The 16,629-nt window shown below is 33.3% G+C and overlaps 1 protein-coding gene across 1 annotated transcript; it reads right to left on the reverse strand.

The window, feature by feature from the left end:
• Positions 1-12,122: 12,122 nt before the first annotated feature.
• On the reverse strand, positions 12,123-13,718 carry LOC125869050 (feruloyl CoA ortho-hydroxylase F6H1-3-like). Its single transcript, XM_049549616.1, has 2 exons — positions 13,142-13,718; positions 12,123-12,890 (listed from the first exon to the last, which is right to left on the reverse strand). The coding sequence occupies exons 1-2, from the start codon at positions 13,645-13,647 to the stop codon at positions 12,317-12,319; spliced, it is 1,080 nt and encodes a 359-aa protein (XP_049405573.1). The 5' UTR covers positions 13,648-13,718; the 3' UTR covers positions 12,123-12,316.
• Between the last annotated feature and the right edge of the window lie 2,911 nt (positions 13,719-16,629).

Genomic DNA, 16,629 nt, shown 5'->3' on the forward strand with positions numbered 1-16,629 from the left:
TGGGGTAGGTGTGGGTTAAAGAAAATGAATTTTAATTTTTCGAAAAGTTTTAATTATTTTTGTGGCGGTAGGGTTAGTCATGTGTTGGGTGGGGTAAAAAAATAAAAAAATTAAAATTTAAACTATTTTTTAAATATAAAAATTTAAATTGTTAATTTTTTCGTTGGGGAAGGGGCTGGTTTGGGTAGGGGTAAACGAAATTGATTTTCTTCTTTGAAAGGGGAGGGTCGGGGTATGATGTGAGTTAAAAAAAATTGTAATTTTAGGTTGGAAGAGAGTTTTGGAAAATGTTTTCCTTAATTTTTGAAGAGAAGTCATTTTTCTTAAATTCGAGGAAAATAAGTTGATTTGAAAAACATTTAAGCCCACCAAAAATGAGAAAATTGAAAAATATTTTCCAAAAAATGTTTTCTTTCCTGCCAAACACTCCCTAAAACCGTAAAATATTGCAGATTACTTAATTTAGAGGGGGTTTAAAGGGCTTTAAATTGATGTAGGGGAAGTAAAGGAAATGACTGAAATATTGCAAATTGGTCTATTTAAGTATATTGCAGTCTTTGAATGGCACATTTAATTCCTTCTATTAAAATTCCTAAAAGGGAGTCCTCATTGAACTTTCCAAACTTTATTAGCAATTAGAATTAGTGTTTAAAGTTTAATGGTTTCTCCGTTGTTGGCAAATTGACTACGGAGACGAAACTAAGATTTCAACTTTATGATTCTAAATTTTATAAGAAAAAATTACTTAACTACACACCATTTATTATCATATTTTCTGATTTTTCCTATCATTTCAAAAAGTATCAAAAATCCTTTCTTTTCCTCCCATCATCCCCTTTTCCGGATACATTAATTTGAAATCTCATATCCATGATTTTCTTTCCTTTTTTTATGCCGCAAATCTCTTCATAATTACATCAATTAATCTATTTTTGAATTTCAAATATTTTCTATTTACAATTAATGATTTCAAATTATTCAATAGATAGATTTTTTTCCATCACTTCAATTTCTGATTTCTTTTATTATTATTTTTTCATTTTTTCATTTTAAAAAATAAAAATAAAATTACCTCCTCCCCCTGCCCCCATTGAAATCTTATTGAACCTTTGCAATTTTAGTTAATCATCATATTGTCGTTGAAAATTTTTCTTGAAAAATATTTATTTTCTTTTAATGTATCTACTATTGAAAAACGTTCAAAAAAAAAGTAAAAAAAGTTGAATCTGCTATTGCACGACCATCACTATCAAATATACAAATTTTTAATGTATCTCGTTTGTTTTGAGTTTTAAATTAATTTTTGTTAGTGTTATCATTGATCCGATACATCACTGCTACAATAATCTTTGTTTTATGCAATGTATAATGTTCATATTTAAGGAATTGATAATGTTGTTGAATCTTCTATTAGTGTTTATCATGTTCAATATAAATGTACTTGATACATAAACTTTGTGTTATGTATCACACACACACAAAAAGAAGCTATTTGGAATAATTACATGTATAATGTATTTTTTTAAAATTTTAAAATATAGTATTTCTCAAACAAAATAAGATACATAAATAATAATGTATCATAACTAATTTTTTAGTTATGATACGTAAATTCGAATTTATATAAAATGTATCTGATACATAACAATTACCAAACAATAATGTATCGATCTCAAACCTAAAATCTTATGGGCAACACTTTTTTTATTTAATGTATCTAGTAGAAATACAACACTTATCAATTTAAATTAAAAGGATCTTCATGATGTATCTTCTCAAAATTTTCGATAATTTTGAATCAAAATTGAAAGGATTTTCAATGAACTAGGAGAATAATTTTGAAACTCAAAATTTAAATTTTAAACAATTTTGAATCAAATCTGAAAGGATCTTCAATCAACTGGGAGAAGATTTTTAAATCTCAAAAGTTTCGACAATCTTGAATCAAAATCGAACTGATATTCGATGAACTTGAAGATTCACAAAAGAAATCGTTTGTACAACAACAATTCCATCAGTTTTGTATCCTTCATAACTCGCCTCGCTAATCCGAAATTTCGACAAAAGTTTTTATGAAACAGAAAGAACGATGAACAAGAAGAAGAAATTTAATTTTTGAATTTTTTGGTTTGTTACACTATATATGATTGAATTCTTGACAATAATTTGGAATGGAATAGCGCAATTTATGGGATCTTAATTTGATTTTCAGTTTTTTTTCCCTTAATTAGTGCAACAGATGGATATTATGAGATCTTAATTTAATTTTTCAGGTTTTTTCCCCTTAATAAGTGCAACAGATTGATACATAATGTATCAACAATAATGTATCCGGATCCTTAATTATATATCTGATATGCCTAAAAAATATGGGATTTATGTAATTAGAAAAATAATAGGGATAGAAGGTAATTTAGGTTTTACACTATGAGATTTAGGTAAGTTATACATTTTATAATGGTAAATTTAAGGAATATTAATCGAGTTCTAAATTTAATATTTATACAGTTTTAAGCGAAATCTATTAGATACCGCATGAAGGCTACTAGCTCCATCCATGATCAGAGGCGAATCCAGGATTTGAAAACTTCGGATGCACCAATATTACCAATAAAACGAATGAAAAAGGATTTTAGCTAGATTTGAACCCTGGTCTCAGAGGTGGTTTTTCTTGCTTTATACCAACAACACAATGATACTCCCAGTGGCGGAGTCAGAAATTTTAATAGGGGGGTTCAAAATCTAAGAAGTAAACTAGGGGGTTTGACATCTATTATACATACCTAAAAAATAATTTTATCTTAGTTTTTGTCAGTTTCTTAAAATAGATATATACATATATACATATGAATTTTTCGAAGTTAGCGAATGCACGTACACTCTTCATAAGTTTGTGCCTCTGCCTCTGTCCATGACCCACCATCTTGGTCTTGAATGACTTATGGGAAAACATACTTCCGTTTCATTTATTTTTCTAAACACGTCGCAAGAAAATTCCAAAAAAAAAAAATGTCACATACATACACTATATAAATTTGACAAGGGACTTGGAAAGTGAACAAATTACAGCTGCATGTTCACACATAGATATAATTACGTGATTTAATAAAGTAAAACACATGATAATTAATTAAGATTAAGTAAAATCAATTGTAAATTTAAACACGTGCATGTATTGAATTGGTGTATACACCTGGTGCGGGTAAGTTTTACCCCAATATTTTGATTTTTGAAAAATTTTAGTTCCTCAATAAATTGGGTATTTATTTCGGGCTCCTTTTTACTTTGTGGAAAAGAAACACGCATAGTATTATTAAATATTAAAAGTTGCTATTATTAAACTAGTGTTGCTAAGTGTTTGGTGTGAATGAAAAGTGTTTTCGATGGAAAATGATTTTCTAAAAAATATTTTTTTTTTTTTGAAAAATAATTGAGTTTCTTACTTATTTTCTAGTGTTTGGTAAATAAGCAAGAAAATACTATCCTTAGCATATTTATATGTTGTCTAGTAAAATCTTATGGAGGCAGCCAGGCGGGTAGGGATGGAGAGTGGGGATTTGAGGGGTAGCGAGGGTGCGAAGGCCAAGGGGTGAAGGTTGGGTGGGTGGGGAGGAATAAACTTGTAACGTCACTTATGCAACTTATTTTTCCTACTTTCTTTAGGGATGTTATATATTTTTCTCATTTTTAAGGAGCTTTTTTTCCTAGTGAAAATATTTTCTAAATATTTTTTTGTTCTTCAAAATTTTCACCCAAGAAACTTCATCAATTGCTTCGCAAATGAGTTGTTGCATTCGCCGATTAAGGTTCTCAAATTCCCAATTGAGGGGAATTTCGATTAAGATCGATGCAATTTTGGTAAATTTATCTATGTCAAAGGTGAAACTCGAATCCTTTTTCAAATTGAATTGAAATTTCTAGCAGTAGAAACTGCATGAATTTTGCTTCTTAGTTGTTCGTTGCTAGAGCCAGATGAATTTTTGGTAAATTCAACAATCCAAAAGGCGAACCTCAGAGTTTTTGGCATTGGATTGAAATTTCTAGCATATTTGAATATATGAATAAGATTGGACGTATGTGAATATTTGAAGGTTTTAAGATTTGAAGGTTATAAGATTTAAAGATTTTATTAAAATTATATCAAAATCATATTAAATATAAATGACAGTTGTAATATAATTTGGATTTAATATCATACATTGTTATGACTTCGATAGTTGTTATTCCAGAACATAACTAATAGATTTCTAATAACATAAACTAATTTAAATAGTACTTAATTGTTTGAAATTCAGGTATAACACTTATAATGTATTATAATACATGCACAATATATTTTTAATATCATATTACACATATCACTCATTTTCTTAGTGATGTAAATTAGAAAAATTTATAAGGCACATTTAATACATGTTTTACTCATGAACAATTCATTTATAATACATATTGCAAACATCACTCCTGCTTAGTGATACCAACTAGAATAATTTATAAAATACATTTATAATTTATACTATATTAAAAACATTGAAGGTCCTTAGAAATATTGTATGAACTTTTTGCCCTTCATTAAAAGACTTTGTTTTAGACAAAGTTGTTTTTTCACCCTTTTCCAATTTTAACTATATTTACATGTAACATAAATCCTCAATTAATCATAATAAATGCTCACGTCATAAATCCTAAACTAATTGTCTTGGACATCGTCTACATTAATCCTAATTATATGATGAGAGGTTTAGTTCTAAATATGGTAAAATTTTAATTTATACAAGTCATGATCCAACTCACTGAGTCATGCATGTGTTAAGTTTGATAATTCTGGATCAATGCAGGATCCATGGATGAGAGCAACATTGAGAGGAATGAAAAGAATTATGTCAATTGATTATTCACAAAATGTAATACATGGATATATATATACAGTCCTATTGTAACCGACTTGCATAGCTATTACCTAACTGATTGCTACAGTGTATAACTAACTTCTCTAACAAACTATTCTGCTCACACTGCTAACATTGCAATGTATAATCTAACAGCTTGTAACTAACTTCACTAATGTACACTGATGCATTTATTTAATTCCTTTACACCCTCCTTCAAGCTAGGAGCTATGAAGATATTCTTCATACCTAGCAGCTAGCTGTTCTGAAGATGATAGATATGTAGTGACAAGTAGTCCAGCTTGAATTTTCTTCCTAATGAAATGACAATCTATGTCAATATGTTTCGTACGTTCATGGAAAACAGGATTATCCGCGATCTGAAGTGCTTAAGTACTGTCTGAATACAAAGAGACAGGCAGTGAAATATTAACACCAAGATCTTGAAATAAACCTACTAGCCAAACTATCTCAGCAACAATTGAGGTCATTGCCCTATACTTTGCCTCAGCTGAACTTCTAGATACTGTAAGTTGTTTTTTTGACTTCCATGATATAGGTGAATCTCCATGTTGAACCAAGTAACCAGTAATAGATCTTCTACTATTAATACAAGAACTCCAATCTGCATCACAAAATACCTTCAACACATTATTTCCTGATGATGACATTAAAATTCCCAAGCATGGAGCTGATTTCACATACTTCACAAGCCTCAATGCAGCATCTAAATGTGACTTTCTAAGAGAATGCATGAACTGGCTCAGACTTTGTACAACAAATGAGATGTTTGGCCTAGTTGTGGTAAGATACAATAGTCGGCCAACTAATCTTTGATAACTAGTAGGGTCATCCAACAATGGATCATCATGCTCAGATGGTATTATATCATCAAACTCAGTACTCGTAAGTTTCAGATTCAATTCCATTGGAGTAGAGACTGGTTTAGCTCCTGCTAACCCCATGTCTGCAATCAGTTCCAAAGCATACTTCCTTTGGTGTATAAGAATACCTGCCTCATTCCTGGAAAATTCCAACCCAAGGAAGTACCTAAGTTCCCCCAGAGCCTTAATCTTAAAAGCATGTTGCAATGCTTCTTTGGTTTCTTGAATCATTTGGCAATCACTTCTAGTTATCAACAGATCATCTATATATATGAGTACTATGACTATCCTGTCATCCTTTTTCTTGACAAGAAGAGAATAATCTCGAGTACTTTGAGTAAAACCTGAGGCAATCAAGGTGGTGGTGAGTTTAATGCTCCACTGCCTTGAAGCCTGTTTGAGGCCATATAGTGATTTTAACAACCTGCACACTTGGTTACCTTCAGACTTGCAATTAAACCCTTCTGGTAGCTGCATGTATACCTCTTCATTCAAATCACCTTGCAAAAAAGCATTGTACACATCCATTTGATGGATTTTCCAATGGTTAGTGGTTGCTAAAGACACAACAGTCCTAACAGTAGCCATCTTAACGACAAGTGAAAAAGTCTCTTAATAATCAAACCCTTCCTTCTGATTGTATCCTTTTGCTACTAATCTAGCTTTGAATATTTCAACTGTACCATCTGCATTGTATTTGATTTTATAGACCCATTTACACCCTATGGCCTTATTGCCTCTTGGTAGATCTATAACCTTCCATGTCTTGTTATCCTTTAGTGCATTAATCTCACACTTCATGGCTGCTATCCATCTAGGATCTGTGGCAGCCTCTTTGTAAGTAGTAGGTTCAACATCAGCTAAAAATTTAGAGATAAAACTCTGATACTTGGGGGTGAGACCATTATAATTCAAAACTGAATCAATAGAATAGAGACAGTTATTTGAGCCAGCCTTAGTAACATAATCCTTGTGCTATACGGTAGGTCGAGTGCCTCTAGTAGACCTCCTGGTTGAAGTTGTAGGGTTGAGGGAATAATCTGAAGAATGTGTTGGATTAGGAACCTGAACATGCTCATTGGTAGTTAACTGACCAGTGTCAGTAGAAGGCAGAACAATATTTGGAGCTCTAACCAGTTCATCAAATAAACAATGGTTGTTGGTGGACAAGTGACCCTGTTCAATGTTAACACTATCCTTAAAAGGGAAAACTGTTTCCATAAAAACAACATCTCTGCTCATAAAAAATGTTCTATTTTCCAAATCATACAACTTGTAACCCTTTTGAGTAACACCATAACCAACTAAAACAACTCTCACAGCCTTAGGACTGAACTTGTCATGTTTGACTAGATTTGTGGTAAAACACAAATAGCCTAGGACTCGTAAATGAGCAAATGTAGGGGGCTTACCATATAATCTCTTAAAAGGAGAAACATCATTTATAACTGTGGAAGGTATTCTATTCAAAATATAGACTGCAGACTGAATACAAAGACCCCAAAACCTATCTGGGAAGTTGGCATGGAACTTAATTGCTCTTGCAGTCTCAATGATATGTCTATGTCGTCTCTCTACCACTCCATTTTGCTGAGGTGTGTATGGACAAGAGCTCTCATGTATGACACCATGAAGCTGGAAAAAAATCATTGCAGTTGATGTTAAAGAATTCAGAACCATTATCAGATCTCACTCTTTTTATCTTGATGTTAAACTGTGTCTCTAATTCTACAAAGAAATGTTTTAACAAGTTAATAACATCAGACTTCAATCTCATCAAAAATGTCCATGTCCACCTTGAATAGTTATCCACAATAGTCAAGAAATATCTCATTCCATTAAAAGTTTCTACTCTATAAGGCCCCCAAATATCCATATGCAACAATTGGAAAATACATGTAGATTGACTAGTACTTTGTGGAAATGGCAATCTAGTTTGCCTTGCAAGAGGACAAACTTCACAACTAGGTAAAATAAGTTTGATATTACCAGAACTATGAAACATAGGAATTTTTCTGATCACACTCATAGGTACATGACAGAATCTTTTGTGCCAAACATTTGTATCAATGTCTTGTGTTACTGCTAAGTATCTCTGTGGTGGTGACGTATGTGCCTCCCCTATCTGTGTGCATACTGTATATAGTCCATTTTCTTCTCTACCAGTCACCCTCACCTTCCCAGACAAGAGGTCCTGAAAAACACAATATTTTGGGAAAAAAGTAACACTGCAATTCAAATCTTTTGTCACTTGAGAAACTGACATGACATTGAACAGAAAAGCAGGTACACATAAGACTTGTCTAAGAATATCACCTCCACCTATATGACAGTCCCCAATGTGTGATACTTTAGCAGAATCACCAGTGGGTAGCTGAACATGACCTGCATCATCTATTAATCCTTTATGGTGTAAATAAGAAGAATCACCAAGCATATGGTGAGAAGCCCCAATGTCAACAATCCAGGTCAATGAATCAGCCTTATGAATAGGTGAGATACCTGCCATATGTGCAGTTCCAGGTTTATCAGCAAGTGTAGCTTGATCCAACATTCTGAGCAACTGTTGATGTTGTCCTGGAGTAAACATAGGCATAACTGAAGAAGAAGGCATGGACTGATGATATTGATATTGTTGGGAAGGAGATGCCATATACTGATGTTGCTGTTGTAAAACCCCTGCATCAAAGATTGAATTACCAGCTACAACATTGTGCTGTTGCTGCTGTAAAACTCCTGCATCATAGATCGAATTACCAGCTACAATATTGTGTTGTTGTTGCTGTAAAACCCCTGTATCATAGATCGAATTACCAACTACAACATGATCTCTACTGCCCTTGTAGTGAGGTGGATATCCAATGAGCTTATAGCAGTTAGTTTTAAAATGACCAATCTTATGACAAAAATCACATTTCATCAACTTGAGACAGTCAATTTTCAGATGTCCTTTCACATTACAAAATTCACATAAGGCATGAGGATTGTAAGGCTTCTTTTGCTGCTTCTGAGTGACTAATTCGAATCTATTTGTGAATAATGTTGTTGGTGCGAAATTCTCAGGTGATATTCTGCTCGAATCAGCAACCATTCTTTGGCTCTCATCCTGATTAATCATGGCATATGCCTGATTAACAGTAGGCATTTGAGACATCAATAAAATTTGGCTCCTAGCTTGGCTATAGTTATCATTGAGTCCCATGAGGAATTGTAACATTCTCTGAAACTGTAAGTGCTCAAGGAAATCCCTAGATTTAGAACATGTGCAAGAAGAAGGAGGCATGATAGAATCATATTCATCCCATAGATCCTTAAGCCTAGAGTAATATATTGAAACAAAAGAGACTCCTTGAACAAGTGTGAAGATCTCTTTGTGTAGCTGAAAAATACGTGAACTGTTTACCTTGTGAAACCTTTCTTTCAAATCCTCCCAAATTAGATGCGCATCTGAGCGAAAAAGCACTCCACTGTGTAGATCCTTGCTAACATTGCACAGAATCCATAATACTACAATTGCGTTACAACGATCCCATAAACGATCCAAATCACCTGTGAATTGATCTCGATCTACTGTACCATCAATGAATCCCACTTTGTTTTTCCCAAGCATAGCCAACTGCATAGCTTTGCTCCACAAAGTGTAATTATCAGTTCCTGTAAGCATAATACCCACATTGAGTGATCCAGGTGCATCAGATGGATACAAATAGAGAAGATGAAGATGATCAATTGTGGTAGCAGCCATGACAGTACCCAATTGATTTCCAGTACCAGAATCTCCTATTGAAATCACAAAGAAGGGAAGAAATCGAGAAATCGAGTGCACAACTGAAGAAAATGAAGAAAAGAAGCTCGAATCTAAACTTCAACTACGAAATTCTTACTGCATTGACTCTCAATTGAAGCTCGAAAGCTCTGATACCATGTTAAGTTTGATAATTTTGGATCAATGCAGGATCCATGAATGAGAGAAACATTGAGAGGAATGAAAAGAATTATGTCTATTGATTATTCACAAAATGTAATACAGGGATATATATAGTCTTATTGTAACCGACTTGAATAGCTACTACCTAACTGATTGCTACAGTGTATAACTAACTTCTCTAACAAACTATTCTGCTCACACTGCTAACATTGCAATGTATAATGTAACAACTTGTAATTAACTTCACTAATGTACACTGATGCATTTATTTAATTCCTTTACAGCATGCACTACTCTAACACCAAGATAGGAGAAACATTATCATCCAATTTAAAAACATCTTCAAAATAAACCTAAAACTCGAATGTAGGAATCATCTTTTTATAATTAGCCAAAAATCCTCCATAGGAACTAGTCTAAATAGGTCAAAGAGCTGCTAAAAGAGTACAATGTATAAAAGGGAATAGGAAGGAGATCATCATCGTCTTCACCAAAGTAACTTTATTGGAAATCCTGCAACCAGACTATGCCAAGTGGCATAACAAGAGTAGTATTAGTACAAACAACATGTATTGGTAGACATCATCGATTGACCCAAATCAACCACATAATATCATGCACACAATAAAGAACAAGAAACTTAAAAATGCAATTAGGACCCATACACTTCACCTTAAGTCACCCACCTCCTTCTACTACCAACTCCAACCTCTAATTCATTCTACCCTCACATCCGATCATAACCTAACCCTGCTACCCCCATATAGTTTCTCAACGCATACACAAGACTACTACTTATTTTGTTACTCAATTTACTATTCTTCCCAAGCTCTATGTCAACTCCTTACCTTACGATGCTCCAATGGTATGAGTGTGTGTATATATATATATATATAGAAGCACAATTATAAATGTAATGGCCACTGTGGTCATTTGCGTATATTTGTGTGCTTTTCCTATTTTGTCCGTTTCGTAGCTTTTGTGTGGTTCTGGGTTGGCTGGCATGCATCCCAATGTTGTCGGGAGATTTTGGTGCGAGCTTTGAACTTTTGGGTATTTTTGAAGTGAAATAGTTGGCTTTAGTCAACATCCAGAGAATATGACATCGTGTGAGAATTCCATCAGTTCCATGTAGTAGGATGGTTGGTTTGGGTCCCCAGGCCTTTGACATGAGTTTAAGCCACTGGGCGTTTTAACTTTGAAAGTTTGGCCAAAGTTGACTTTGATCAATATTCTTGGTAAACGTGCTTCGATAAGAATTCTATCAACGTGGTTAGCTCTAGAATACTGAGTTTGGTCTAGAAAAACCTTTGGTTTGGATCCTAAGGTGATTGGATGATTTTGTGACGTTTGTCATTTTTTGTGTGTTTTCCTTGTAAGTTGACTAAGGTCAACATTCAATTGAGAAGACCTCCATTGGTGGTTTCGTCGATTTCATTAAGTCTGCAATTTGTTTTTGGTTCGATAGCATAATTCATTTGCATTCATAGGGTTCTCAGTGAATCCTAAAGCCACCATTGGGGAGTTTCCCCAACTTAGAACTGTACTGATGCAGTTCTTTTGGAGCAACATTATTTTGTGTTCTTCACCTTCGTAGGCCCTTGGCCGAATTCTTAAGTGTTGGTTGATCTTGCCTCCGCATTCACCAAAGGAGCTCTGCATTCACGGAGTGTGTTGATCTTTGGCCTCATGTTCAGAAGAGGATCTCCTTGTTCGTGGAATATGCTGGCTTTTGGCCTCCACGTTCGTGGTGGAGCAGCTCCGTGTTCACAGAGAGTAATATGCTTGGCAGTTATAAAATAGATCAACACATTTTTCTATTGTATTTTCTTAAAAGAACTTAGTCTTGGAGTGATTTTAGAGAGCTTTTCTTGGAGATTTTTGGTGGTGATTATTGGGTCTTGTCGGGTAATTGTACATGTGGACACGCCTCAGGGTCGATATATCTTTTGCTTAACTAGGTAAATCCTATCAAAATCCCTCTTAATTACCCATTTTTGTTTCTTAGAGCTGAAAATTGGTGGGGATTGTTTTGGCTTGAGTGTTGCTTGGATTGTGCTCATTTTCAGAGCACAAGTTCCTTGAGATGCTTGGAACTTTGTGACTAGTCAATTTTGTGATTCCATGTGTGGGTCCCATGATTGTGTTTTTGGGTCATTTCTATGTTTTCGAATTCCTATATGGATAATATGGGTATCAATTTGCTTGTTTTGGCATTCTCATCATGCTTTGATAGTGTGGCAACATTTGAAGGCGCTACTAAAGGGAAAATTTCTGGAATAGAGGTACGGGTGAGATTTCGGCCTCGACATTTCGGCATCGTTTGAAGGCCCATCCAAAAGGAACTATGGAATATTCACCTTTATTACACGTATGTGATTAAATTATACGATATTCAATTTTGTTTTATTACAATACATTATTAATGATTTATTGTATGTCGCAGAATATTCTTGAAACACATGACACTATACAATATATTACTTGAGTACACTATTCATATATTAATTGGCTTAGTATATAATCTAATGATTAGAAAGTTGTCACATTCTTATGGAGAAACACATATTATACTTTATTAGCACAAAAAAATAGAAATTATGACAAAAATAAGTCTATATCTTTGCCAACTCTATTGTGTCCTTTCCATCATGACCTTTGTTGAAGAAGATGTTGGTGTAATCCGCATAAAGAATTTGCTTGTAAATTGGTTTCTCTCCATTCTGTAGTACTTCTTTTAAAGGACCAATAACACTTGTTGCCTTTGGATGCAAGAAAATTGGTACAGAAACCCTATTGTTGCTCCCATTAGCAATCACACAATGTTCAACACTCTTGTATTTGTCATTGCTCATTATTTGAAGTGCATCACTAATATTGATTACTAGAGCCCCGTTAACCGGAGGGATATGAATCCAAACATTAGTCTCATGTTTTTTCACATACAGCCCACCGATATCGTCTTGAAGAAGAACAGTGATTGTTGAGATATCAGAATGACGTCCTACTCCAACTGAAAGCTCCGGATTGGGACATTTTGGATAGTAATTAAAGTTTATTCTCTTTAAACCCATTAAAAGTTCCTCTTTTTCTTCATCAATCTCTCTTACATTCAATCCTCCCATTAGCAACTTCAAAATCTTCCTTATAACAGTATCACAACTCTTCAAGTATTCAAGCGCTTCTTCCCTTTAAAAAAAACATTTCATAGTAACAATTGAATATGTTTATAAAATATGTACTACATAAAATAAAAATTCTCTAAAATTTCTAGAGATTTACTACATAGGCCTATATGAGTTAGCCCGGATGAAGTGAGACATCCCATTGACAGCTCTATTAGTAAGTACTCTGAGGGTATTTTATAATTTCTTTTTATGATGTGACTACATATTTATACTCGTTTCTTTAAAAAAAGAAAAATGCAAAGGAAAACAAACCTGCAAGAAGTAGGCCAAAATGAAGTAGCTTCATCATCAGAATTATGGACAAGAGAAAGATAATCTCTCCATCCCAATGTCTTCTCAGCTTCAGGAGTAAAGCTTGTTCCATACCTCACATTACTCGAAACTGAATTCTCTTTTGTATATTTTTTCTTTTCCTTAGTTGATAAATTGAAGAAACGATGGCTCGTCTCTTTTATATTGTCAAGAACTTCAATAGGAACTCCATGATTGATAACTTGAAAGAAGCCCCAATTTTGAGCTGCTTCGCAAATTTGATCAGCCACCTTTGGATCATCCCAATTGGATGCATCAATTATTGGGATTGAATCATTGGTTATTACAATGCTCGTAGTGATTCGTTCTTCGAGTGGTTGAATATATTGCTTGGGAAGTGCTTGAATTCCTATATCACAAAGGCCCTTAACTCCATGCCCTTCATTCACAACAAAATCAAACACTTTCTCCGAGTTTGAAAGAATTTTGGGCAAAGGTGCAATCATTATTAAGATTTATATAAATTAATTAATTAAGAAAAAGAAAAGGAGATGAATGAAAATTTGCAATTGAATTACTCAATTTATAGTGGCTTTAAGTCAACATTAAACAGTAAAATATCATTGCAAATTGATCTATTTAAGAAAATTGTAGTCTTTGAATGACTTATGGAATAACATACTTCCGTTTCATTTATTTTTCTAAACACGCTGCAAGAAAATTTCAAAAAAAAGTCACATGCATCCACAATTTCTGACTTTTATTTAATGAGTTGCCGTTTTTTGATGATTTAGACACCATCTAGTTTCATCAAATTCTATCCATATAGGTCTACTATACTAGCTAGTAGAGTAGTGGTATATGGTTCATGCTAAGCACGAGGTAATATTTATATTATGGGAAAAAAAATAAATATACTCCCGAACTATCGTAAATGGAATGCAGATACCTTCCGACATATTTTTGGGACATTGGTACCCCTGCCATCCAAAAACTAGAGCATATATATGCCTTTCACTCTAACGGAAGACTAAATAGGGACACGTGGCACAATCTTATCCCTCAATAAATGTCGGATCGGTGGATAAGATTATGACACGTGCATGTCCGTTAGTAAAAAGGTATATATGGTCTAGTTTTTGGATGGCAGGAGCACCAATGTCCCATAAGTATGACGGAGGGTATTTGCATACCATTTACGATAGTTCAGGAATATATTTATCCTTTTTCCCTTATACTATTTGTGTCTCGATTTATGTGACATATTTTTTTTCTTTTTATTACTTTAAAAGTATGTCAGTTTGTTTTTATTTTCAAACAATTTAACTTTACAATTTCTAATTTATTCTTAATGAAATGATTAATAACGATCACAAATATGTGAGACTTATTTTAGAATACAAATAAAAATTTTGTTTTCTTTTTCAAACTTATATATCTGGTCAAATATTATCACATAAATTGAAATGAACTTAATATAAATTTAAATTTTACATTTCTCATTAATTAGATCAATAATTTACATTTCTCCTTCATCATAGTTTAATAAAATTTACACTTCTCAGTAACTAAGAAGTTGGGATAACCAGTAGCAAAACAAAGATAAAGAAAGGAAGGATAAAGAAGGAAGTGAAGAATGACTTTAAGCATCTTTAAAAGGTATAAAAATGCGGCTTTATTTATATGAAAGTACAAAACAACTAAAGTAATAAAATACAATATCAAGGACAAAATATAAATTTGAAAATGGCAAAGGGCCAAATATACGCATGTACTATAAGAAATAGTTTAAATATATCTCTAATTATATTTTTGAGCTAAATATACCCCTTCCGTTATACTTTAGAGCTAAATATACCCTTATGATTAACTGATGACACGTGGACCGCTAGGATTAAAACAACTATTCAATTTAATATAAATCAAATTCGGATATAGCTTGCTCCGCCCCTCCCCGACCCACCCAATAATTTAACCCAACCTAACTTAATGTCCGATTGAGTTCTCTCCGGAAAACCTACTTCAACTTTAACTTCTTAAATTGCTGCACTTTTTCACGCCGCAACAAACGCTGGCGTTTTTATTGCAGCAGTCCACTTGCTCTTTGGAATCCATAGTTGGTGTACGAAGTCTTGTATATGAGCCTACTGATGAAGATGGTGAAAGGAGCATGCGGAAAACACGCCACCACATAATCATATCCTTAGACTTATTTTGTTGACTAAAATATTTGTGTATAATTTATGACTTGTGTTGTGGTTTATGAATTCTGGAGAGAACTCAATCGAATGTTAAGTTTCTTGGTTGAAAGATAAATTGGGTGGGTCAATAGATTAGGCTTATTTTATTATTTATTTTGTTTCTTTTATATTCAGACAAGATATCTCTTATGTTTAGGCTTGTCATTTTAGTTTCAAACTTGCACCGTATCTTAGATGCTCTTGTACTTATGACACCGATTCTTGGGGTGGTATTTTAGCTTTTCGTATTTCGTATTTATGAAGGACTTAGTTTTGGAGATATTTTACTCGTTGTTAATCATTTCACCTCATTATTTAGTTAAATTGGTAAAATTATTGGGTTTTCTTACCTATCGATTGGGAACATAGATGCCATCACGACTTGTAAATCTGGGTCGTGACAACTTTGCCAGTGCACAAGTAGGCACTTCAACTATTCAAAAATTTAACAATTAAACACTCGAATCCTGTATGGCAAAGTGCGTGAAACACACTTCAATTAGGCACGTCAGTGGTAAAAATAAAGTCCCCAATGGTCAAAAAAAAGCTTAAATGACAATTCTACCTTAATGAATCTCTTTTATATATGTCTCTATTTTTAAAATCAAAATCTCACTTTATTTTCTTCCTTCTAATTTCTTCAATAGTTATTGTCATCTTCCTCTCTTTCTTCACGATTTTCTTCTCATTGAAATGATATCAAACTATTTTCGTCATTGTGGAAAAAAAACTTTAATGAAGATTTCTTAGGGTAGTAGGGTCTTCAACATAAAAAGCTTCAATTTCATCATACCTAACATCTTTTGCATCAGATTTCATTTCGGTCAAAAAGAAGTGGTCCTTGTCTATGTTAAATATAATATTGTCCAATTTCAAAACATATTGACCTTTATAAAGCGACCTCCATGATGAAAAACAACAATAAAGTGACCCATATGTTCAATACTGTGAAAAAAGACCAAATTTACAGTTGTGGTAAGAAAATCATAATTTTTATATAAAATTATCAAAAAAAAAAATTCAAAAGGAGAAACTAAAGAGGAAAGGAGGTCATTGTTTTTTAAACGGATGAAGTATTATTAAACAAAACATGATCCTGAACTTGGCATCAATTGACAACTATAACCTTAAACTTTTGTAACGACCCGCTAGGTCGTTTTGAGTAGTAGAGCTTTTTCTTCCATAAAAGACCCTTTCGGTAAAATTTTAAATGAGAATTTTGAGCTATTGATTTAACTAAGGCTATTT

This window comes from Solanum stenotomum, chromosome 1 (genome assembly GCF_019186545.1).
Source record: "Solanum stenotomum isolate F172 chromosome 1, ASM1918654v1, whole genome shotgun sequence".
In the NCBI taxonomy this organism is placed as follows: domain Eukaryota; kingdom Viridiplantae; phylum Streptophyta; class Magnoliopsida; order Solanales; family Solanaceae; genus Solanum; species Solanum stenotomum.